The sequence below is a fragment of the Bicyclus anynana genome, chromosome 3, assembly GCF_947172395.1.
Source record: "Bicyclus anynana chromosome 3, ilBicAnyn1.1, whole genome shotgun sequence".
Taxonomy (NCBI): domain Eukaryota; kingdom Metazoa; phylum Arthropoda; class Insecta; order Lepidoptera; family Nymphalidae; genus Bicyclus; species Bicyclus anynana.
Window position 1 is genome coordinate 14,338,982 of NC_069085.1, and position 27,438 is coordinate 14,366,419.

The 27,438-nt window shown below is 35.3% G+C and overlaps 1 protein-coding gene and 1 long non-coding RNA gene across 2 annotated transcripts in view; both read right to left on the minus strand.

The window, feature by feature from the left end:
* Positions 1-27,438, minus strand: part of LOC112058305 (uncharacterized) — a 410,398-nt gene that overhangs the window by 110,579 nt on the left and 272,381 nt on the right. The window lies entirely within an intron of this gene.
* LOC112058304 (transcription factor Sox-14) lies at positions 15,624-17,530 on the minus strand. The gene has a single exon (XM_024099026.2). The coding sequence runs from the start codon at positions 17,372-17,374 to the stop codon at positions 16,283-16,285; it is 1,092 nt and encodes a 363-aa protein (XP_023954794.1). The 5' UTR covers positions 17,375-17,530; the 3' UTR covers positions 15,624-16,282.

A 27,438-nucleotide genomic window follows, 5' to 3' on the forward strand; every position in this document is an offset into this window, starting at 1 on the left:
TTACCTACACCGTACCCCCATCCTGACCCTGTATGACAAAAACTGTGAAAACTCGGCTAATATATATGATACCAATATAAAATATTGCACTCCCCGATAATGTAGCATTCTACTGGTGAAAGAATTTTTGCAATCGGACCAGTAAGTAGTTCCGAAGATTACCCCATTTAAAAAATGTGACAAACTTACAAACTTTACCTCTTTATAATATTAGTATAGATTATTATAGCTGCCCAGGAATATTGCTGCACCAAATATTAATGTTTTTTTTGTTTATGTTGTATAGGCTTGTGCTTGACTACAGTCATGCCTGATGGAAAGTGATGATGAGGTGATGATGAACCGCGCTTGCCTAGAAGATGCCTTTTCACTCTTACCTTGAAGGTATTCAAGTTATACTAGTACGTCATACATGGATACACAGAAGCCGGAAAAACATTTCACCTCTTAACAGTTCTAAAGTTAGTAAATTTGTCAGCCTTTAAGGGATTTTGTTATCCCTACGTTAAAACTGGAAACCCTCGTTCTTTAAATAATTTTCGAGTGTTTAGTTTGTCTTGAATTTCTAGCGGAAGATTCAAACATGTTAGAAGTAGGACATACTAGTGTGAGCGGAGAGCTCGCGCCATTGTTGTTTTTACACCAGCAACATTGTTTTAACTAACTATTAAAGAGTGTAGTTGTGAAAATATTGATTTATCATAGTGCCCTAGTGAGGCAAGGCGCCGGCGCGTCTGCCGCTGGAGAGCCCTTCACGTATAAATTGAACAAACACTCAGTTCGTCAGATGGACGAACAACTTTAAGTGTTCTGGTTTCGGTTCCTGTACGACTTTGTCAAAATAACTTCTGGTAATGATGCAATTTGTAATGAAAACATGTCATCACTTTATTATAATTATGTACGTTAATTTTGAAAACTAGGTCGGAAGGTATGTGATGATGCAGAATGACGAGACATTCTGTAACCACTTTAAGAGCTCGTACTTTCTGTGTTATCTAGCACAATGATTCTCAAAAGGTATTCCTAGAAACGTCACCAGAGATCCATAAAATTTACATTACATTAGACTGTTAAGACCAAAACCGGGTGAGGATTTTCATCCTTCACCTAACAAGTTAGTCTGCTTTCATCTTAGATTGCGTAATCACACGATCAGGTGAGATTGTAGTCAAGGACTAAAAAAAGGATTCGTAAGGAGTGGGCTTACTTTGAAGGCGGTGGCCTATATGTAGATATAGCAATTATATCTAACAGACATTAGATTGATTAACAAAGTCTGAAGTATTATTCCGAATACGAATTGGAAATGAAGTAAAAGGAATTTCATATCCATGTAACCACGATGAAATGATGGGATCATCTGTAATATCACTCCAACATTTAATATAGCGCTGCAATCTAACTAAATAATTTTAGAGGTACTGTCTCGGGTACTTGTAAGTTCTCGGTGCTGGCTGGTCGGATATCCGCGAACTTGTAAAGAAAGAAATTTCGAAAACCGACAAAATGATCTCGAATTAGCAGCGCTTCCCTCTCCACTGTATGTTACTTATCAGGGTTCAAAATGGCTAAAGGCGTTTTTGTGTTTTCCATTTAATAAATATTTTATTCATAATCATCATCATTATCATCGGCCGATGGACGTCCACCGCTGGGCTTTCTGTGAGGTCTTCCAACGCTGATGGACTTTCAATCACGACGGTGTCGAGTGATTAAGCTTTAAATTAGCTACACAAGTCCTATTAACTATTACAAATGTCTTTGATTATACGAAACACGCACTTGTAAAAGCGTTGTAAAACTGAACCCAAAAAATAATTGGGAATCAAGATGGGGGCAGATAAGGTAATCCGTGTCGAGTTTATTTGTTTTTAATTATTCGGTGGCGAGTCCGCCCCTGGCTAATGACTCTATCCGGCGATTTATGGGCGCCCCCGGCTCTTTTGTTTTTTATAATGTGTAGTTTGATTGAGAAATTCCATTTAAGGCATTTATTTTTACAAGCACTGATTTAACTTGTAATGTTTATTTGTTTAGGGCAAATTTTATGTCTTATGTTATCCCGGAATTGGAATTTCGTATGCACATTTAATTTGGATAACAATGCGTGCAAAATTACCTCATATCAAATATGGCGGACTTCTAAAATGGAGGAGTTATTTTTGCACCTTAATGATGAGTAGATATAAGATATAACTTGTTTACTGACCTACGCGTTTACTGAAGATCATTTTGACAAACTGAATCTTGGACTCAGCAGCCCTAAATAGTAAACGAATGCTTTTAATGAATCACTGACAGTTTGGAAAATCCGTACATTTACGTACTTTTAAAAAATCTTAAGTGCAAAAGTGAGTTTGTTCGTTTGATTGTTACGCTTTCACGTCTAAACAACTTAATTGTTTTAGAAATTCCTTCATCTATAGAAAGCTTCATTATCAGCCAGCAAACGTACGTTATATTTTATTTATAGATACATAGGTTTTTCCTACTAAGCGCTAGTAGGTCTGAAGCAGCCTTTTTATTGAAGGATTTTACTAGCGCTTTTGAGTGATTCATTCCTGGAAGTTTTCTCCAGCGAATAAGGGTGTCGTAGTAACAGTAAGTTAACAGGGTGAGTTTGGCTAGGCTTTTAGGTATACCACAGAAGGGTTCAGGTCCTGTCTGTGGTAACCTCGCGCCTAGTTTCGCAAGTTGGTCCGCCTTTTCGTTGCCGACTATTCCTGCATGCCCTGGAACCCAGCGAAGGATAACCTGATTATGGTTGCCCAAGTTATTTAGACATTGCCAGCAGTTTTCAACAAGTCTAGAGGTAATAACCTCCACGGACAAGGCTGAAAGAGCCGCTTGGCTGTCAGAGTGAATATAAATAGTTCTGTTTTGCTGCAAGGCTTCCGCACAATCAATAATGGCGTACACCTCTGCCTGGAAGATGGAGGTATACGTTCCCAGGTTCCGGTGAATTTTCACCATAGGTTCCACAGCCTACGTCTAATCTGTCTAAGCCTCTCCAAGTTCACATTAGGTCACTATAAATTATATACCTCTTAGGAATTAACGAATCAGTATTTACCAGCTTAAACTATGAAGATACAGGATCAAGACAAACATACTGAAAATGTGAAGTTTTACCCTTGAAGATGTAATAGTTACGTGCAAAAATATGAAGTAATAAAATGTTACATTTTTTAAACTGTTATAACAACTTTGTGAAATAGGATTGGCAATTTTTAGCTAATTGTGAACGTAAAAACAGGGCACAAAAGTTTAACAATCAGCTATTTTTACTTGACTCCAAAGTTTTCCCCCCTGTGTTTGTTTACAAGTGATTTCCAAAAGAAAAGAAGTTACGAGTATTTTTAATTAACTTTTAAGAAAAGGTTAAGGTTATGTCCTGAACACAGTTCGATGATTATTTGTTCATTTAAACTTAGTTACATATACATTTTACAATTGAAATTTCACAATATGAAATGATAATGCTAAGGGATTTAAATTTTAAACTATTATATTATGTAGGTATGTATACCTACTTAATAAATTTCCTCCTTACTAACGTCATTATAGGGACGACGATTTAAAAAGATTTATTCTCATGTTTACCTGTCCAGTAGTTATCTCAGTTTTTTTTTAATTAAACATAATATATTTTTTTATTTGAATGGTATGGTTTAATAACTAAAATAAAGCTAGCTAAACGTTGTTCTCTGAATCCCAATTTAATTACATAAATGCATACAAGACAGTTTAGTCCATTTTCGGAAAAACTTTACGAAAATTAAAGAACTACAATTCTATAGGTACCTACTGATAGATTTACGTTATTAATATTATGAAGTACCTAATCATAACCACTATCTATGACATATAGCACAGTATACATAATTATCTTTACTCTGCCTATGGCGTGGTAAGTATTCGTCAGATAAAATGAATAAAATTTCGTAAAATGAACTGACAGTCACGTTGGTCACCTTAAATAGGCTCTGCGTAACGTTTTCGAGGGTAAGCAATTATTATTAATAGAAAACATCAAACTCAAATACGTTTACATACCTACATAAGTACATACGTATATATACTAATATAAAGCTGAAGAGTTTGTTTGTTCTTTTGAACGCGCTAATCTCAGGAACTACTGGTCCGATTTGTATAAATGTCTTTCAATGTTAGATATTCTATTTATCGAGGAAGGCTATAGGCTATATCCCCGTATTAATACGAGAACGTGAACCACGCGGGCGCGGCGTCAGCTAGTAATAAATATAGATAAAGATGCTTTCGTGAAATTCCAAAAATATTACCCTAATGAAGTCACCGAAATGTTGAGGGATTATTGTTTCTATGAAACCTTATCGCAAATATACTCGTAGTTACGACGCAATGGCGCTATTTCTTATCTCTTGAGTACCTAAGCATATTATGACCTCACAATTTTTAGTTTGATATTATGACTCATTGAGTCTGCAGTGCATTAAGGAACTTGACTTGACTGTCACGTTTTCTTTTTGATTGGTAGATATAGGTCTCACTAATTACGTAAGGGCTAGTATCCCAATTTTTTATTGTCTGTAATTTTTCGAGGAAAACGAGCTCGGAATAGAGGGATATAAATCTTTTACTAAACTAGAAGTTGCTAACCGTTTTTTACACCATGCAACTAAACGAAAAGGTATTTTTACGGAGGTCCTTATAACGACGACGACGAATTTACTTATACCAAAAAAATTTATTAATTCTATTTAAATAATGAAATCATTAGTTTGAAAAAGTTTTATGACATTTTTTGAAAACGATGATTCAATTCAGATTGGCTTGTTTGTACGTTTTTTTTGTTTGTTAAGTTGTTCTTATTATTAATAACAGAAAAAAATAATACAAAACAAATAATACAGCTTTAATTACCCGCGCCGCCGCTTTTGTACCCCGAGGTACTTTTTGAGCGAGAAGAGTTTTAAAAAGTGTTTTTTTCAAGTAACTTACTTTTATTAAGCCAGTTATTTAAACAAATCCTTATTTATACATCATATTATGATCTCCATATACTTTTATACGGGGGTATTCCTGGTTCCCGGAGCCGACGTTATATTGGCCTGTGGGCATTCCTCTTTCCCAAGTCTGGACTGCTTCAGAGAACTTATTAGAAAATAAAGCTCCATACTTCATAGCTCGAAGGAACTCTAACTTAGAACTTCATGATCCAAAGCCGCATATGCCAACCACTAGACCAGTGAGGTAATACCTATAGGAAAGTATAACAAAGTATAGAACAGTTAGATAAACAGTGAACACTTTCGGTGGTGCGTTTACGACCGGGCCCCATGCTTAATTGTTTTATAATTCCGCCCCGAACCCTTTGCCGTAATAAAACTTTCCCAAAAACATTTATTGCCTTTTTTCAAACGACTACCGCCCCGTTGGCTCTCTGTTATTCTTACTGATAACAAGTACATATAGAATAACCGCAATTTGCCCGTTTGTTTAACTTTTAGTGACTTCTCTAATGTTGCACTTTATCCATTTTACCTTTTAATGCTATCATATTGTCTACATATAAAAGCAAAAGAGGAAGAGGTTTTTTTCCTTTTATTCTTTACAAGTTAGCCCTTGATTACAATCTCACCTGATGGTAAGTGATGATGCAATCTAAGATGTAAGCGGACTAACTTGTGGAGGAGGAGGATGAAAATCCACACCCCCTTTCGGTTTCTACACGACATCGTACCGGAACACTAAATGTACTAACTACTAAGGTAGTTTATATATAGTAGACCTCAGCTAAGACCGATTTTAGACAGAGCAAATTTTGCGGATTAAGGAGGTCTGAAGGCGGGTCAAGTCCGTCCGTTAGTTATCTATATTTTGGTCTAGTCATAAAAATGTGACCTCAATGGCTCCACGGTGAAAGAGGTCGGACTCCATACTGAGAGGTCATTGGATCGATGCCTCCCGCAGGACTGTTTTCTTAACTACTCTACAGTCTTTTTCAAAAATGTCAATATTGCTTTATTAAAAAAATTGGGAAATATTTTTTTAAAATAAAATAATAATACTTAAATAAATCTATAGACGTATTCATGAACACCGCAACTGTTGTGCTTTTGATTTGAAAAATGTTCGAAAAATTTGCTTAAAATAGATAAGTAGGTTGGTATATATGGCGACAAAGACACAAATCCTGTTTTCAATATTTAAGTTGTAATTTGAAGATCAAATTATAATTTCAATATTGGATCATGGGAACAGTAGTTTTTGAGAAAATCGTGAAAAAAAATACCTACATACATTTATTTATATACCTCTTTACATATAGGTAGAATACACAAGCTACTGTATTGAAGGCGATTAAAACAACAATTCATCCTTAATTTTCTTATAGGATTGTTAAGGCCTGTCTAACTTTGTTTTATTTTTTAGAAAACCAATTCTTTGTTTGCTTTTAACATTTTATATGTTAAATAAGTCCATATAAATACATCAATATTTAGTTCATTGTAGGTATATTTTTACTTTTTTATATAATATGTAGGTAGTATATAATTAGTTATATATTAGGTATATATAATTAGTTAACTTATAGTTTTAATATTATTGTACACACCGATATAAGAAGTAACTAAGTAAAGCGTTAGCTTTTAGCGATGTCTGTTCTGTGACTGTACACATTTGTGTAAGTTTGAAGCATGAAATAAACTTTTTAAGTACGTCAATATATTTAAATTTCATGGCACTATGTACTAGGAAATTATGGTAACTAGAGGTACCTACTGCAACCCCGTTTTACCGAGAAAAAATCTACAGCCTTGTAGAGGCAATGCGCCGCGGCGGAGGCGAGGCAAAAAATATAAATGGAATTTAGCTTTGCGCTTGACCTTCTTGGAATCGTTAGTTGCCGTAACGGTACTCGCGTCCTCCAGGTACCTACACTTGCGAGTTACCGTCTGCCCGCTGGCTTCTGAAGGCTGTACGTGTTTACAGTGCTTCGGAAATTTCACCATGGACAATGAATAATTTCATTTTGCTATTCTCTGTGGACAATCGACAAATTAGAGGAGACATTACAACTGGGCCTTGACCATGTGGCACATCGATTCTCTTTCTACAAACGCTAACGCTCCGAAAACTAACAAAATGTATGGGAATGACAGATCTCATATGGATGGGATGGGGAATCACAGGGGATGACTTTCCATCTAACATCTAAGTCACAATTAATTTATTTCAATTAGTCTTAGGAAAAGTCAGGTAGTGTTATCAGAAAATGGTGATTATTAAAATCAATAACTTAAAATCACAGTTACGAGGGTTTCTTGGTCCAAAAAGAGCCCACCAAAACTCAGTTAGGGTCGTATTTCGTATGTTAACATATTTCATCCACAATTATTATGTCTATGGAGTCTAGAGCCGTTTCGCAGTTACATATGATTTAGTTCAACTTTCGTGTCTGTTAGTCAGTCAAGGAAGTTATGTATTCATAAAATATTAGAAGTGATAACATACTCGTAATTTGCACTTACCACATATGTAAAAACAATATATTCAGATAGTTAATAATTTATCAAATTAAGTAAATGGTGATAATTGTTTTAACGTCATAGATATAAGCTAATGACAAAACAAACTTAAATAGATACGTGTTAAAAAAAGCAAATTTAGGTAATGTGGGTAGGTAAATATTTTTTCCCAACATCGCGTATCGTCGCCACCCACTTTTTGCCGGCGTCAACGAATCACTGCTCAATGACAAATGAGACCAAATATTGACAGCGATGAGACCAAAAGCGCCGACGCTTGGGGCGGTCTGGTGTCAATATTTAAAACAAACACCCAACGTGTGGGAATGCTGTTAAAGTTTATCACGGCGTTTGGTAAAAATACTTCACTAAAATATTTTAGACGAACGCATAATGATTTGATCTGAAGTTAGATTATAGTTAAGACTTCAAAAAAGGAGGAGATTCTCAATTCGACGCGTTTTTTAGGGTTCCGAACGTACGTAGTACAAAAACCCTTATTTTTTAATGTTTGTTACCTCATAACTTCGTCATACCTATACCTGATAACGAATTTTGAAAATTCTTTTTTTGTTTGAAAGAGTATACCTACTTCCAGATTCCAGAAATTCCAGAAAGAGCCTCAATAGGTCAACGGTAAGTCGGACTCATCATCGAGGGGTGTAGGTTCGATCTCCGCCCCGTTGGTGCCCACAATAAACTCAGCCAGAACTTTTTTATAACAATGAGGGTATGTAAAAAATAAATATTACTTGTGTACGCCAACGTGTTGCAAAGAAACTAGAACCTACAATCACAGGTATTTTTGAAGTTAAGCAACATGTTTTTACATTAAAATTTAATATTATTACTCTAGTTTAAAGCATTAAAGTAAGAATAATAATAATACAGTAGATATATATTATGTACATACACCATTAAAATACTCTGTGCTTTAGTATTGTCTGTAAATAAGCGAAAATGATATTTCATTTTGGCTTATTCTCAATTTTAAGCATGTATTTAACCTGCGTTGTTAGTATGTTTGTATTGAATATGTTTGTATGTATTAGAACTATCTATGTATGAATGTTGTAAATGGTATGTGGTATGACGTTTGATTTGACTCAAAAGCACACATATTACCAAAGATACTTTTCGTGACATCGCAATATATCTACTTAATTTACTTAACTTAAATAAATAATAAAATAAAAGTAAAAAAGATTAACCTTTGGAGTTTATTTGTTAATTTTATTTTTAGCGCAGTTGTTAATTTTCTTTAATTAAAAGTCTATTGAAAATAAATGTTTTATTTTTAGTATCTGTCCTTGTTATGCAATTCCGTAAGTAGGGTGTTGACGAAACGTTCAAAAACACATAATGACAAATGGGAAACATTGGCAGCTATAGAAAAACAAAAGGGACCGACTTCGGGGGCGGTCGGGTGTCAATCTCAAAAACAAACAGCGCTGTTTGAGATAAGAATTACTTGACAAGTTTACTTGTTTACACCCATGCTTCGGCTCCGGAGTTTGGGAATTGGATTGAGGTAAAAAATAGCGAAATGTGCAGCGGATGTACGGTGTTACCGATTTGGACGAGCAGATGTACTTACGAATATAGGCTGTGGTGTAATTTGATATCAGTATTATATAAGATTGTTTTAATAGTCCAGTGGGGTTACAAATCATAAAGCTTGAGTCCAAGGTTGTACAATTAAAAGACTTTTTTTCTTATATCAAGAAATTTTCAGTACTTGGGACGTTGGTTGTATTACACCCTCGTACTGGAAAGGTGCTCTTTCCGGTACGAAATGCCTAACGTTATACCTACCTGAATCTATGACTTCTAGACTTTGCTCACTTCTGAATTTTCGACTTATGTAGTAACGAACTTTTTTCCATACTTATGTAATAACGATTTCTAAGGTAACCTAACTTAATTCTGACTTCTGGTTCTTAGAACTACAAAAAAGTCAGAAGTCAGAATAAAGGTCATAAGTGTAAACATTGTAAATAGTGTTGTGTGTAAATGTAATAATTCTCACCGGCCCAGCCTGCGATTAGAGCGAAGCTGAGAACTGTTTTGTTTTTTGGAAAAGTTGGACAATAAAGCTATTATTATAAACCTATTATCAAGCATACGGTGTCAAAATTAGGTTTACTTTCATTATAAGATATACTACACTATAGATATACTACTTTCATTATAAGATATACTAAGATATACTACAAGTCGGAAATAGTTAGTACTGTTTTCTGTACTCTGTACTGAACTTTGTACTCTTTACTGCACTCTGTGTCTTTTTACCCTGTGTATCTACTGTACTATGTACCTATTGATCCGTTTCAAATAGATATGAGTACAGTATTTACATAGTAATAGTTAGTCGCAACCTATGATCTTGTACAAAATTTATGTTGACGGCGGCTATTGCCTGTCAACATGAATTTTGCACAAGATGACAGGTCACGATTGTTTCACAACAATCGCTTGAATGTCAAAATATCTTATATCACAGCATAATCCAGCTGTTTCCTCCTTTAAATCATTTACGTAATTTTTTTTTTTACCCGTTTAAATACTACATAGAATTCTTGACCATATTTTAGACTATACTTAACTGTTAACTGTTTTTCTCGTTCTTCCTTAGTACTAAAACACAAACAACCGACTACAAAATGTTACCAGGAAATTAAATGAAGAAAGCTGAAAAGTAAGATTTTTGGATGTAACTTATCTTAAGCTAATTTTTTTCCCAGTAGGTAGATATTGGGAACAAAATTACTAACTTATTGATAACTAGCATAATCATGACATAATATTTTGTCTTTTCAAAAGTGCTTGTAAATTAAGCCTAATTGAAATAAATGAAATTGGATTTGAAGAATTTAAAATAGTCTAAGATCTTGTAACATTAGTATACGTAGGTAGGTATAGTTTTAATATTTATCAAAATCGATTCACTGATTTTTTTATGTAATGACAAGTAAATCAAGTAAACTTACTGCTAAAATCATAACTGGTTTTGTAACTTAGCTGTACTCAAAAATACACTCTAAAAAGTTCTGTATAAAGTAAGTTTTTGTATAGAACTTTCGTGTTTATATTTGAAAGTGTCATTTACTTTTAAGATGTAGGTTAGGTACTACAACTAACTGTTGAGTTTCTGGTCAGCTCAGGGATACAAAACCTGGCTACTCCACAAACAGTCAAACTTGATGTTTCAAGAGTGTTTCTAGGCTGAACCTAATTGTAATAGTAGGAATTTTATATCTTTGTAGGAATTCTATAGATAAACTGGCAAAAATTTGGAATACTATCGGACATTACGCACACTATACTAATTGTGTAATGTCTATGAGTATTTACAAGCGGAAAACGTGAAATGGCATTAAAAATTGGTCTTGCACTTACATTCCACGCTTAGTTCAAACTTAGGTAGATAAAAGTGCCCGATTTATTTACGAGACACCTGTAAAGTTAACCTGTATGTATATAAGCGAAACAATTGTTTATTTTATATATTTTAATAAAGCTTCAATTTCTTTAATAAGTGAAAACTAAATAATTATTAAAATAAAAATTCCAAGTAAGCGAGGTCTCAAATAATTTAATAACCAACATAACTCCGGATGTAAGGGCCGCACACTTCGCACCCCACCGTCACGGTGTCGGCTGCCTCGACCGGGAATCGAACCCCGGGGTGGCAATCACGGTTCCCACGAGTACCCCCCATTGTCTCTCACGGTTAGCAGTGATTATTGCGGTCACTTGTAATTTTTTCATTTGGCGATTTGTCTTAAGATATTGCAATATTTAATGCGTTCAATATTTTTAAGTAATTATTTTTTTTACCTAAATTAACCCTATTTAACCGTTGTATAAACGTTATTTTAGTGTTAAACTATTGAGATTTTCAGAATGCAAAGAACTGTGAAAGTTTTTTAAGAATATAACCAAATAAAATAACTAAAAATGAAATAATAACGTATCAATAAAATAGAATAAATAATAGTCAGCTTGAGAAAAAATATTTAGCTTAGTCTTAAATAAGATTAAGCTCAACTAACTAACTAAGCTTAAATAAGACTAAAGAATTTCCATGTTAAATAACTAATAAGCTACTGTTTGTCTTAATCGATCTCAATTTCTCGTTTTGGTAAGTATTAAAAATCCTAAACCTATCCAAATAATATTTTTGGATTAACACTAATTAGGTTTTGTGTCATAGAGATAGGGCCTACAGTGATGTATTAATGAATAATAGGTACCCGAAAAAAACTAAATTCGACGCCAATACAACAATATTTTACGCGCCACAAGCGATTCTGTTCTGAACGGGTAGTGGCGCAGGAATTTAATATGAAGTTAATGGGTTAAAGTAAAGTATCGTCACAATCAAAGTAAGCAATCACGAAAACACTAGTTAAGCAGCCAATAAGTAGAAACTAAATTATTTAATTTCAACTTATTGGCTAAAATATTTTTAAAATATAATAAGAACGTCATATCCGTCCCAGACTACTATTTCCTACACAAGTTTAAATATAATTTATACTTTGTTTCTATGAGATGTCAAAATTAAAATTACACCTACAACGAAGTTGCCATGGAAACGAGCGATGTCACATCGCTGTAACTTTACAGAATACAGGGCGGATCTTCAAAAGTGATAAAATATTATCATCAGTATTCAAAACTCTTTTATAAAATATGTATTATCTATTGAAAAAATCGTATTCAAATTGATCCAGTCGTTTCATAATATAAACTTATATACCTACCTACTAGGTACTCGTTTTCGGCGTAGTTTAATAATATTCTGTTTAGAAACACTTTGCCTTAAAAAACTTAAAACCATGCAACGTTGTATTACATAGCAGTCCATAGTTATTTGGCAGACGCGATTTCAAAATTTAATCTAGTTAATCAAAATGATGTTATTCAGAATGTACGTTCTTTATCATACAAATTATTAAAAATACCGTATATTTCTGGCAATGTTAATATGCTTAGAATTATTAAAGCCGGTAAATAAGGATTGGCGTTGTTGATAATGACCAGGAGATCCAGGGCTCGGTTCTCTGCTCGGATCAATTAAATAATAATGATTTGGTTTTTTAAAGTTCTGATTGAACAAAAAAAAAGCTTTATAATGTCTTTATACTAATAAACTAAAATTTCCTTATTATGATCATCAAATAGATAAAAAAATATTTTTTGTTTACTGTTTTGCATTTTGCAACATCATCAACATGGTTATTATAGCTACTTAGATATTTTTTCAACGACTATTTAGCCCTTGCCAGCAATGTAACATGATTTTTAGTGGCAACAAAGTTTTATACAGGTATTAGCGGGCTAATTAAATGGAAGATAGTCAGTTTCTCTTAGATATTTTTTTGGAGTTTAATCTGTCGTACCCTTTCCAGTGGCGTGCACTTCGTACATGCATTAAAGTACTGCATACCCTGAGAGAGCTTAATTTTATTACTAGTGCATACCCTGATCGACAACCTTATGCACCCCACTGCCCTTTACATCCGTCTATTTCTAAATTTGTCGGTTGTACGAGATCAATCAGCAGAAGCTAATAATAATACCGGATAGCACTAAATAAGAAATTTATAGTTACTAACTTCTTGAATATAAAGTAAGGCATTTAGAACTGCGGCAGATAGGTTAGCAAAAAACTACTTTGCGAGCAAACCCAAGTGGAAAAGCTAGTCACACTATAAGTCACAACAGCCCTTAAAGCGCAAGTGAATGTAGTGTTTAAATTAATGCGGCTTAAACATCAGGGCGTTCCCGGCTTGAGGATCCCGAGGGAGGAAAAAGTGCCCGAATCTATCAACTATTCCCCAGGACTTGATTAAATTCTCACCCCTTGCGTGTTGACAGTAATTGATTGAAATGCGTATTCCTCGGCGCCGATTGACTTACCTACCTACTTGTTTTAAGTGAATTTGATTTGCAAATTCGCATTGTTAAGTTCACTGTTTTTTTATTGAAATATATAAACGTTTTTTTATTGATATATATAAACCAACTGACCTATTTTTTGCTTAAAAAGTAGGTAATAACTAAAATGTATGCTAATTTAATTTTATTGCTTTCTAAGCCATTAAATGGTCTACCTAATGGTAAATGGAAAATCTTCTATTATTAATATTAGAAAGCGGTAAAGTTTGTGAGTTTATGAGGTTGTCAGGGATAAAAAAAATATCTAGGTACTGATATACTGAACTGATTTTGAAAATTCTCGGTCTATTAGGTTATAACTATAGAATAGGTAGTAGTTACCCATTAGATAGATTTAATGGACCTACCTATTTATTACTAGATACTCGTTGGCTATGTGTAAGCCAACAATATCATATACAAAAGTAGCTTAAGTACTTCTAGATATACATATATGAATACATAGGTATATCAATTTCCAAAAACATCTGTATAAAAATCAGTTTTAACAGTTTTATACATAAAAACTAACTAACTATACAGAGATTTCTATAACATTAGTGCTATCAACAGACACAAATCTCAAACATATGTGAATATATGCCAAAGTAAGTCTGTATGTTCGTTAGCTTTTTACAGATGATTTAACTTTGATGGTTTTCTGTTCAGATATATCACTGTAAAATTGTAAATATCATTAGTTTATAATCTATCTCGCGAGACTATCATCTGTCGATAGATTGTGAACTCCATACATACCTACTACTAAAAAGAGGAACTTGAGTAATTAGGTTGAGTTAGGTATTTTTTTATTTATGAACGTACAAATAAAAAAACACGTTAAATTGTTGCAAACACGTAAACAATCTCGCGATATAGATTATAACTAACGGTATTTACAATTTTACGGTGACAGATATAAAGTACCTACAACTCGAAGGCTACTAAGGGTTAATTTTATCCCCAACAAATCCATGGTTTCCACGAGATTTGTGAAAGCAGAATTTTCCGTAAACGGAGTTACGAGATTTCGTTGGTTATTAGCAAACAAACTTTGCAATATTATTAATTGAAAGAAAAAATTAAAATTATGATTCTATTAGTAGATATTGCTACAAATTGCTAATACATGTCTTGAAAACCTAAACCTAAGCTCAAAATATAAAATCTATGTAGGTACCTAAGTAGGTAACAATAGATTTATGTGAATAAAAACATTTATACTAGCCATACTCGAAGTGACTGTTCACCAACAAATAAATTAGAAATGAAGATAGAAAACAATGTCATTTCATAACTTTTTTATTTTAAATTATGTATTGTTTTTTTTTATAAAATATTTTTCAAAATATATTAAAATGACTAATTGTTATAAGCTTATTCATCAAATTTATTTTCATTAATTTCAGAACAAGTTAATTACAATTATTATGAGGTGTGAAAATACTAGACGATTTATACCGTCATTTTAAATTTGTTTGTTGGTAAACAGTGCACATCGAATATGGCTTTAGTGTATTTCCTATACCTACCTACCTTCTCGACTTCTTTATAAAGTAGTTTTTAATTTGTTTTATTTTAATTTATGAATTTAATTTACTTCTGACAATAATTCATAAACTTCTATTAAAATTAAATGTTAAAATATAATTTCAAATTATAATGTAGGTACCTAGCTAAAACATAATCAACGCTACCAATACTAAATTAAACTAATTATTATTTGATGTAAATAGATCCTCAAATAACTTTTATAAGCAATACAGCTTGAATTGTATAATTATTATATACATTATTTGTCTGTCACTTTATATCTATTATTATGGAAGAATAATAATTTGAGTTGTAATGTTGATTATTAAGAATTACATTTACCTAAAATATATTTACAAATTTAAGAATATTTTTTTCTAAAATAATACTTTTGAAAACAAATTCACAGAGCGATAACTTGATTGTAAGCTTCATTAGAGCGCGTTGAAATCTTTTCTATGGACAACTCACATTACGTTACTTTTGAGCTGTCCTTGCTATCTATGCCTTTAGATAAAATCAGACAAGAGGCTTTTTTATATATCTAAGTGCACTTTTAAGCAAATATCAAATAATTCAGTTAATACGGGGGTATATGCAAATGGGATCATGGAACAAAACAGCAAATACAGTTTTAACGCGTCGTTTATTGATAACTTCATTTTTCTCTTCAATATACTTTGTGTCCACTGACTATATAACACTCACTGTACATTTTTGTATTACAATACTTTAGTCTTTCGAGGCTTTCATAACTTTCGATTCAATATAACAAATATTTTGTACAATTCACGACGGGCGTACGAGAGTGGCGTCGTGGCACGTCTTATCGCTATCTACCTACGCTTTACCGACTAACTTTAACTTCGACCTAGCATTTAACACTATATTTACACATTGTTCAAAAATTTTTTTGGTATTCAATAACCTCGATCACTCCGTCGTCTTTCATCCGTCCGCACACAACCTCTCGTCCGCTCACAGCACAACTTAGAATATTTTAACTTAACCATGAAAAAATACAATAATCATAATATAATACAGAATAATCATCAACAACATTAATTGAACGATCGGCCGTCGGAGGCGAGCCGCGGCAACGTCAACAGTCCGACACTACCGGGGGCTCGCGGGCCCGCGGGGCGGAAAAACAAATAAAGGACATACCTAGCAGTATGTACGCCGATAACGATCACTTCCTAGCGAACGAGTCGCAACAGTCCTGTGGCGCGGCGACGGCCAGCTCAGAGCGGCGGGATGTCGATGTCGCACGCGAAAGGCGACTCTCAGATGAGCGGCATGGCGCGCTCGCCCGCCGCGTACCGCTGCTCGTCCGGCACGTGGTACATGTTGATGATGTGGCTGAGGTCCTGCTGCCCGTACTCGCGCTTCATGGCCAGCTGCTCGTGGTGCTGCGCGTGCGGCACGTACTCGCGCTTCAGCTGCGGCTCCAGCGCGTACTCGCGCTTGAGGCCGGGCGGGCCGGGCGACACCGGCTCCGACTTGGCTGACGAGCCGCTGGGCGAGTGCGACGCGCACGACGCGGGCAGCGCGTAGCCGCCGGGCGAGCCGGGGCCCAGCCCGTAGGCGGAGGGGGAAGGCGGCTGCGGCAGGTAGGGCGAGCCCTGGCCGCCGTAGTAGCCGCCGCCGTAGCCGCCCTGCTGCATCTGCGCCACGTCGTAGCGCGGGTAGCCGTACGCCTGCTGCTGGTACGCGCCGGGGTCGTGCATCATGTACCCGTTGGGCATGTAGCCGTTGGGCGTCATCTGGTACACGTCGCGCGGCTGCTGCGCCGACGGCGCCGCCGTGCGCTGCGCGTCGCCCGCGCCCAGCAGCGCGCCGCCGCCCAGCGGGTACTTCTCCTGCTTCTTCGCGAGCGTCTTCGTTTTCCTTCGCGGCCTGTACTTGTAATCCGGGTGTTCCTTCATGTGAACGGCTCGCAGTCTCTTCGCCTCGTCGATGAACGGTCGCTTCTCGGACTCCGAGAGGTCTTTCCACTGTGCACCGAGACGTTTGGATATTTCGGAGTTATGCATCTTTGGATTGTCCGATGCCATTTTCCTGCGCTGCCCACGCGACCACACCATGAAAGCGTTCATGGGACGCTTCACCCTCTCTGCATTGGAGTTCTTGCTGGAGGTATTGTTGTTGTTGTTGTTGGGGGGCTGGTGGTGCTGCTGCGGCGGCTGCGCGTGGTGCTGCGGCAGCGGCTGGTGCTGGTGGTGCTGGAGCGCCTGGTGCTGCAGCGACTGCTGCTGCGGCAGCGACATCATGCCGCCCAGCGCGCCCAGCGAGCCGTAGCCGTGCTGCAGCGCGTGGTGCGGCGGCACCGTGGCGTGCAGGCTGCCGCCCTTGAGGTCCGTCTCCATCGTCAACATGTCGTCTTCCTGCGGCGCGTACAGCTTGCCGATCCTTCGTTCACCGTACACAACGAGAGAGCTGTCGGTCGCTCACATGGACTCGCGGCGGCGCGCGGGATACGTCTCGCAGTACCGTGCGGCGCGGAGGCTACGTGCGTTGTGAGGTGGCCGAGCGGCGGGCGGCGGCGCCTGGCGGCCCCCCCGCCCGGCCCCGCCCGCGCACGCTGCGCCAATGGCGGCCCGCGCCAGCCCCGCCTCCCCGCGCCTTTCCCCCCGCCGAGCCCTGCATTTTTAATCGCGTGGCGAGCAACGCGAGCGTACGCCTCGCGCCGCGCCGCCTCATGCAAATCACAATTTGTTTGCCGACGGTGGTTGCACCTTCTCGACCTTAGTTTATGTTGTAAACAACGTACGCTATCTAGCGCTTTTGTATGGCGCTACTTGAAATTTCAATTAAAAAACCTTTCCGTACCTTCGTTTACTTTTAGTAATTAATTCTCGTTTACATTTCGGTGCCATCTGACATATTTTATGACAGCATTCTGTCCGGCGCGCCTGGCTACAGCGCCATCGGTTTGCTCAGCTAGCGACGAAGGCGTCACGCACGCAGCTGCGGCGCGGGTTTGCTCAGCTGGGAGCTGAGTTCAAGGCCTCAGCCAGCAGCGAGATGCCGCCGAATGTGTCTACATTTGAGATAGTCATTGATGATCATTTACAATATGCCTTTGTTCCTATCCACAATGGAGTACCTATACAATTTAAGCACTCATTCATAGTTGCATTGTACGCTACATATACAGAGTTAGGTAGGTATATTATAAACAATGGATCCTACTACGGCGCAAGGTCAATTTTACTATTCTTTTTGAACCGGAATCGTATATACTCGTACATAATTGCAATGGTAAACATATTGTTCCGTATATATACTTAGCTCCTACTGTGTATACCGCAACAGTAGGTATAGGTATAAGCTAATAAACTAATCTAGAAAAAGTAAGACATAACCAGAATAAACAGAGGGTAAAGATATATAACATAACCTTATTTATTGATGCATTGATACCTACTACTTTTTCCTCCTACACTGAATATGTTGGTATACCCACCTACATTTATCATCAAATTCATCAAAACCTACATACCAACTTAGGTTTTTATAAAGTGTCTAGCTGTGATTTCAAATTAAACTGTGTTTTCTCAAATAGTTATTGTTACGAGTTTAGAGAATTTACGAAACTAAAACACAAACAACCTTTTTAAAAATTTTGTCCAGGCTAATCTCTGAAACGACTGAACCAATTTTACTGGGACTTTCACTGGAACATAGAGGAGGTTATTGAGCAACAAATAGGTTTGTAAAAATATATACCTACTTGTATCTACATGTATCTACAGTGTACTTTGATCTTGTTATTTCACCCCCCACACATGAGGTTTTAGTTTATCATTTATATTTACCTACTTAAATGACATATTGTGTTGGTACATAAACACGTAGCTTCTAAACGTATGAGATTTTTAGGAGAAAATTCTGAAATCAGTTAAAATAATGCGAAGATTCCTTATAAATTTTTAATTAATTTTCCTTACAGAAAGTTATGGGAAATACTCCCGAGCCTACATACAGCCTGTTTATAAGTTTCTAGATCATAATTTTCATAATTAGGAAAAAGGTAGATATGTCGACAGCAGTGGCGTAACGTGCCTTGGAATAACCCAGTATCAAAATTTAGTTGGGGGCCCCAAATCAAGGGTACCTAAAGATTTCTTCACAAAAGAAATAAAAGTGCTCGTTTAAAATGAATATGACAGTTACTTGTAGGATATTTCCAACTTTTCGTCGCACCGGAAAAGACAGATTGTATTTTACTATGTAATTTCTATAAGCAGCAGCTTTTTTTAAATATGTTTTTTTCGGGAAGCCAGATTAAGTAAGATTGTGTATTACAAATTTTACAAATTTTTGCTTTCACATGTAATGGACCCCTAAAGTCCGGGATCCCCGTAACATTGGTACAGCTAATACGGTGGTAGCTACGCCCCAGGTAGACAGTATAGACTTCAAGGTGTGGTTTGATCTGGCTTTGGTCGAATTTAAGATTTGGTATAGTATTCTAGCCAAAAGATTAGGCAGTCCGAACTTAGCAGCTGAGAATGTCTTTTCATTTAACTTCAGAAGTAGCTAATTAAATATTTTTTTACTTTGCTATTATAATCTATTACCGAATGCCTGCGACTTCGTCCGCCCATTCACCTCCTTTATAGCAGAAATATTACAAAATCCTTTTTTTTGTGAAATAAAATTATACCACCTCCCTGCCAAATTTCATCTTGGTACCTACCTACGTCAAGCTGTTTTCGATATTTTGTTATGAGTGACCTTTCGCTTTCAAAAAATATTCAGGGCTATTTTTCCGCCCGAGGTTGGGATATTGATGGTATAAAACCCCCGTGCTTCGGAGAGCACGTTTAGCTCCCGGTCGTTATCTTTATACCTTTATTAGTAAGTAATCATTAAATAGTTAAAAACATTATCGCCTTCTGCCACATTAGAACAGCGTGGTGGGTATAAGCTCCATATCCCCACTGACCCTATAGGTTAAAATATTTAGGTAAATTATAACGAAATGATGAAGCGTTAGCTTTTAACGTTATCTGTTCTGCGTGATGAACCAACTTACCATTCGGTTTTTAGTGGAACTTATTCATACCTACTTACTCGTTTTTCTTGCTGCTGCTGGTTCTGGAGTGGTTATGTCCAGGGGCGTATAGCTACCGTATCAGCCGTATCAATAATAAAAACGGAACGGAACGTAGTAAAAACGGAATCCACAATCTCACTTAATCTGGCGCTTCCCAAAAAAAAAACTACGCCTATAGTTTTCACTTCAGAAACGACAAAAAGTAAAAAAAAATCTCTTTTCCCGAGTAAAGCGTGCTCCCAAAAGTTGAAAAGAAACATCCTTCATAAGTTAAATCAGTGTTTTATTTATTTTAAGCAAGTATTTTTGTTTTATTATTGAGAATTCAGTGAGAGAAAGAATTTAAGTGAGAATTCTTTAACGTTCATTTGGGCCCCTGGACTAATTTTAATATAGGGCCCCTCTAAGGCATGCTACGCCACTGGTTATGTTGGGCAGATACTAAAACATTCGCTTTTACCTCGTCGCTTGCTGTCTAGACTAGACTATTGTATAGTATATTATATAGTATAGTGTAGTATATTGAAACACTTTTCTTACCAGACTCAAAGCTACCTACTACACAGTTTGTACCTATTAGACTAAGCTAACGGTACGTAAGCCTTAAACAAAGGGTACCAAAGCAGATAACACTTACCATCAGGTAGGTTTCTTTAATCTGATGCCATAAATACCTATCCACCATTTACTATGGGTGGTAGGTACCCAAGTGGCAGTAAATATTTACCTGACCAGATGTACAGATACGCATTGTTTTAAAATTTCCGTACCAAATATCTGTGCTTTTATGGCTTTTGTCTTTGAAAAGCGGTTTCTTTTATAATCAAGTCTGCTAAGTAGGTACTTATATAATTAGACCGTTTTCTGACATTCGTTTTTTTTAATGTACCTACCCTTATAACTTATTTACCTACGTAGCTATCTTAAGCGTACTATATTTAGATTATATATCATTTTGTACTATATTTAGAGTCTACGTACTATATACTATCGAAGAAATGTAGATATATCTAGTAGGTACGCAAAAATACTATATTGTTTACATTAATTTTCGACAGATGGCGTGTAGCATACCTATCCAAACGTGTCTATCTTATTGTTGGTAATCATTGATTTTTAAATTAAATGTGAAAAACCACGTGACAACCTTATTTTAGACAAAAAAACTTTTGAAAAATGCAAGAATTATAAATTAGGTTTTTATAAAACAAATAAGCAATAAATAGGTACATCATGTTCGTGTATTTTTTACTTATTCTATAAAATACTATATTTTCTTTGGTGTAGGTATCTACTATATTTTTACAGCATATATAGGTACCTATATGAAAAATACTATATTTTTTTAAAGCTATTGGCAACCCTACTTACATTTTTTTATCTTCAATAACATTTTTAAAAGCATTACTTTGACTGGTGTTCATTTATCGATCTAATAAGACTATAATAACTAGGTATTAGTTGTCATTCTACATTATCTCCGTCCTAATAGTTCTGGCCTTAATCTTTGAGTATTTCAGTAGGTACGTTACCACATCAATTGGGGATAGATACCTATAGGCAGGTACTTTGAATTGATTATAAAATTAATTTTAAATATAATGAAACTATCTAATATATATATCTATATAGCTATCATCCTAAATTTATATTCTTAAAAAAAAATGTAGGTAATAAGGTCAGGGTTAGGGATAATAAAAGAATATTTTGCATATTTACTTTATTTAATTAGGTTTCCATAAATTATTAAACATGTTGCTTTACAATAATTATTATTTATACATAATGAATATAACAATACGTACATTTTATTTTACTTACTTACGTTGATACATTAAGTATAAATCAAGGTTAAAAAATGCATTTGAATATGCAATTTCGAAAAGGGCATATGTCCGATATTTTACATCTCACAAATATAAAACATTTAGATTAAGTTAAATAAAATATTAAGTTAAGTAAAATATTTAAATAATTTTATTTCGTAGTAATTTTTGAAGGCTAATTAACATCAAAATGTAATACAATAGTTACTTTTAGAAACTATACACTGGTTTGGAAAATAAATAGTTTTCTTTTGAATTCCTGGATATTTTAAATTTTCAGATATGCTTGTGCCCTTTTCGAAACTGCATATTCATTTGATTTTAATGGAAATTGATATAGGTACATACTTTTTTACATATTAACACGTTGAAGTTCAGTGAACCCAACATGGGCTCACGCCAGTTTCTCCGCATAAGTCAGTGAGCCCTATATGGGCCCTATGCGTGTCATAGTACTTGGGAATTTTCTTTTATTAACCTATTGGGACTTGTGAGGTGAAACTTTGTGTTGGAATTCTGAAAGTGTTAAAGTTAATACATATTAGGTTAGTGAAAACCTACTTAAAATTTACCTAAGTTTTAACATCTTATTCTCAAATCTTTGTTTTTGTATCTAAGCACCAATATGGTAGTTGACTCATACCAAATTTAATAATCAATATTAATTTAAAGTTTAGTACCTACATGGAATATATAGATATTAATTAATAAAAGTTCTTAGAAAACTTAATTTAAAAAACATGTATTTTTTCAAATTTTGCAAACGTCAAAAACGCTGTCGTCCATTTTGTGACGTCGTATGTTAACTAAATTTATGTCAAACGCTCCGTTTGGTAAAGGATTTGTTAATGTGATAATAAGAAACAGTTAAAGTATTTGACCTCACGACCGACAGCGTTTTGGCTCATATTGTCAAAAAATATTTAAAAATTAAAACTTTCATGTAATCTGAGTCACGTCTCAAAATAATTACAGTTTTTTAAAAAATAGTTAAACGAAAATAAGCAACTTATGACCATTTAAAAAAAAGTGTCTATTGTCTAAATACCTAAATATTTAAAAGATCGATATTATGTTTACATAGCGATAAGATTACAACTGATTGTCTACCGCAGCAAAAACATTCCCCTCCACTTAGTAATCATACCAGATTCAAATTAAGAGCAATGCAAAAAAAAATAGGTGGATTTTAAAAAATGAAAATCTCAACACCTCTGCACAAATGAAAACCACTAGTGACAACGCATCGAGTCATTCAATAATTGCTGGTGTTAAATAAAAACCGAGCATCAAACACTCTGGGCCTCCTAATTGGCGCGAGGTGTCACTAATGACAACCGCGAGTGGCGCGGGTGTCGCTGCAAATTAATAATTATTACGCCTGGCAACACTGAGGCGAGGTGCAATATGGCCGCCGAGTATTGTTGGCGGGAATCGTCAGTTTAATTTTCAATTATTAATTCGTTACGGCTGGTTTTTTGAGGTGAAAATAAAATATTAAAAATTGAAACTAACAAGCGGGAGTTGCATCGCTAGTTTTTATTTATTGCTTATAGGTTTCCTGAGTAATTAATATCTGCTGTGATTTTCATGTTGTGGGTAGGCGCGGGCGTTACATTCTTTTTTCAGGATGAGTTTTTTATTTACTGTAGGTAAGTACTATACAATTTTTCTATGGCTTTTTCAAGATAATAACTACGAGTTTAATTGCACTTTGTCAATATGGAAGAACCTAAGTACACACCTATATAACATATCAACATTACCTTTTGATCAGCATGAAATGGTGTCGTGTATCTATTTGTATTATTAGTATTACCTAAGTTAAAGCTGGTAACTTTTTTTTTCTTTATTCTTTCCCGTAGGGAAAATGCAAAGGTATTATACCGTACAGCCATGTCTTAAGTTAAACCTGGTTACTTAAAATAATTGATAGATGTAGGTACATTTTCAAGTTATTGTTCGTACCTACCTACCTATTACAACCGTAGCTAGTGGTGGGATGAATAAATCTTTAGGATTCATTTGTCTATTAAGTATTAGGTATCTATTATTATTCAAGGCAGAAGAGACAACTTTTTTTACACTAATATTATAAATGTGAAATTTTGTGTGTATGTTTGTTTCTCCTTTGCGCTGCAGATTCTACAGCGATTTGGCTAGAATTTAGCAAAAATCTGGAATGAAAATAGATTTTACTCTGGATTAATAGGATACTACTTTCTATCCCGGAAAAATCTATGGTACCTACCTACCCGCGGGATTTGTGAAAAACTGTATTCCACGCGGTCGAAGTCTCGGGCGTCCACTATTTACAAAATAAAAATCCAAAATCAACAAAATATAATGTTTTAACACAAAACAATACGTTTAATAACACTCGTAAATAAGTACTCGTAAATGTAACCCTTGCAAGCCGAGCAGCGTGGTGGGTCTATGCTCCATATTTTTTCTCCTTTTCAGAGGGAGCCTGGCCTTGTAGTGGATCGTGAAATAAGTTGATAATGATGTATATTTGCTTGAATTTTATAAATACTTCAATTTATAGGTTTGAAGACGTGTGTTTGATGTCATTGTTTTTGATGTTCAATGCATTGTTCATTAAATAAGTATTATTAGCTGATAAACCGAGATTTGCAGCAAGATATAACAACGGCCAATGTGTCATACTACGTCATATATCTCAAGACGGAATCGGAGGCGATGCATGATAATGAAAGGCCAATATTGGGCTCAGGACTGGACACAAACAAGACCGCACACGTAAGAGCTATCATCTCTCCTTGGGGGGTGAAGCCCCCCTACATCTTGTAGACATGGAACTGTACAGAGGTGGCGCAGTTATTAACTCGTAGGCTTAGATAACTTTAGAATTTAGTAGCAAATGCAAAATTGTGGTTTTATTGAACGATTCTAGTATAGCTATGAGCTATTTTAAGACACGCTTAGTTCGTACACCACGTAAGTTGGATATACCTTCGAATAATTTCTTAGGTTTTTGGGATAAAACGGAACCTTTAAATAGACGTTTAGTGTTGTTTCAAAAAATTAACTAAATTATACAGATGAAGTTGCGACTTTAGATATTTTCTGCTATTTGATTATTATTATCTTTAAAACTTATACCTACTTACGTAAGATAAATATTGATGAATCATACATAGGTTCTTTAAAGGTATGTACTCGTATCTACCAAGTGTGATTAAATACTTATACAGATGTCTTAAAAGCATGTGAAAATTTGCATTCGATCTGCTGAATTAATGAGCACATCTAGTTGTTGTATTAAACATTGGTATGTAGTTGACGGGGTGAATCAACTTTGTCGAGTCAAAGTACGTAGATATCCTTAGGTAGGTATAGTCATAGTTTTGTGTACACAATTTTTAACGTTCAATAATAATATTATAATAGACACCCATGATATACCTACATTAGTTATTTTATTAACAATAAATTATAATTAAACAACAATTCATTTAAAACTTGAACAATATATGTAGGTACATATTTATAAATATTAAAAAGAAATTTTTCTTATTCTAGTAGCCAGGTAGGCTACTGGCTAGGGTAAACAAACCTATGTACCTACATTTTCTTATATAGAACTTGAAAAATTAAAAACTTTCGATACAAACTTTCAACGTATTTCACCCCCTTCTATTTTTGTTTTCGTTATAAAAGGTAGCTTATGGCTCTACAGTCCAATTTATCTTTGTACATACAAAAAAGTCATAATTATTGATTTAGCCGTGAAAACACAACAGACAGACAAACAGATAGACAGACAGACATTCGCATTTATAATATTAGTAGCTATGAATTTAGTAATACCTACTAATTAGAACAAGAGCAGTCTACCAGAAACCTAGCCTTATGGCACTACAGTTTGCATAAAATTGTTTTCATGAAAAAAAAAAAAATATTTTTGCAATCTTCATTTTAATACTCTGTCCGTCACACTTGAATAGGCCTGCTGCCTACATACATTATCTGTGTCCAGGGGGCCGCGGGCGGGCGGCAGGGCGGTAGGGTGGGTCAGGGGGATGCCTTCCGGCCGCTGTCTCCGACTCATCAGGCCTATCTTGGAAGGCCGCAAATTAAATAGTAACGTACGATGGACTGTCCAGGTCTATCTACATAATAATATGTTACTCGTGTATGCGAATTTGTCGAGTCAATATTGAAATTATACGTTTTAAAGGATTCGGTTTAAAGGGCTTACATCTATCATGTAATTAAATAGGTAGATAATTTTTGATTAATTTTGTAGTCACTTATTTAAATTAGGGCTACCTAAAGTTAGTTTAAACCATGGTATGGCACTTAATGCGACTGTTTATTTTGCATAAATCTAAATGTCTCAACTGATTCCGATGAAATCTATAGACATAAAAAAATCTAGGTATGCATAATTTAGATTACTTACTCGTATAAAGTAATAATATTACTACTACTACTATTACTTATATAGTATTATTATATATATAGTAATAATATTGAAGCGAATAATAGCGAAGCGGAAGTGGCAATGGGCAGGCCACATAGTTCGAAGAGTTGCAGGGAGCCGCTGGATGCTGGCGGCTCGAGATCGTTGTGCTTGGAGGTCAATGTAAGTGGACGTCTATCCGCTGTTAAGGTAAGGTATATTGAAAATACTTGAATTCTTGCTGTGGCATAGGTAGTAGGGTATATAGATAGGTTTAAGGAATAAGGACGTTGGTAGCAGTGGGGGAAAAGGAGACTTCCAGTCAACTCCGAACGGCAAAAACTCACGCTACGCCACTGGCTAGTAGTATAAGGTTAATTCACAATTATCCCATATAATTTCGTAATACTGTAAACTTCACACCGTATAGAAATAGAATGTTTTAACAGTTACACCTAGTCATAATTTGAACTAATAAAAGAGACCGACCATATTTGCCCAGCACGGGAAAACAACGTTGCGGAAAAAAATTAATGACAATCAGTCCTTTATTTTCAATCATCAAAATCTCCAACAATAATTAAGAATTCACAGTTGTTAATGTTTTATGAAATGTGTGTTTTTTGTTAAAAAAACGTGCATTTTATAATGTACTGGTAATGGTAGGTACTTGCCCATATCTTGATTTTGCAACTGTCTAACAAACTGAAATTAAAACAGTCTTAAATTGATAATAGTATTGCATAAATTACAATAATTTGGCATTGTTATCTGGCCCAGCAATGTATGTAAATGGTCGGTCTCCTTTTTACATTACCAAGAGAAGATTTGGTGAGCGTTAGATTTTAATATCCGTTTTCTATGAGCGAAATATTTTATTTTTGGCTGAAATTAGTTAGCAAGCTTACACCTATTTGTCTACCAGCATATTAATCTAAACTAAGCCTAGCCTTTTGATATTTTTTTATGCAATCTCATTCTCATAGGAATAAAGAAACTAATAAGTAAAAGCGACTTGCGAAGCGTTTGTTTTTAGTTGGTAAACTGAATGACGCACGAAACTGCGAATGTTCTAAAAGCTAATGATACACACCTATCAACTATAGAACAAACACTTGTTTA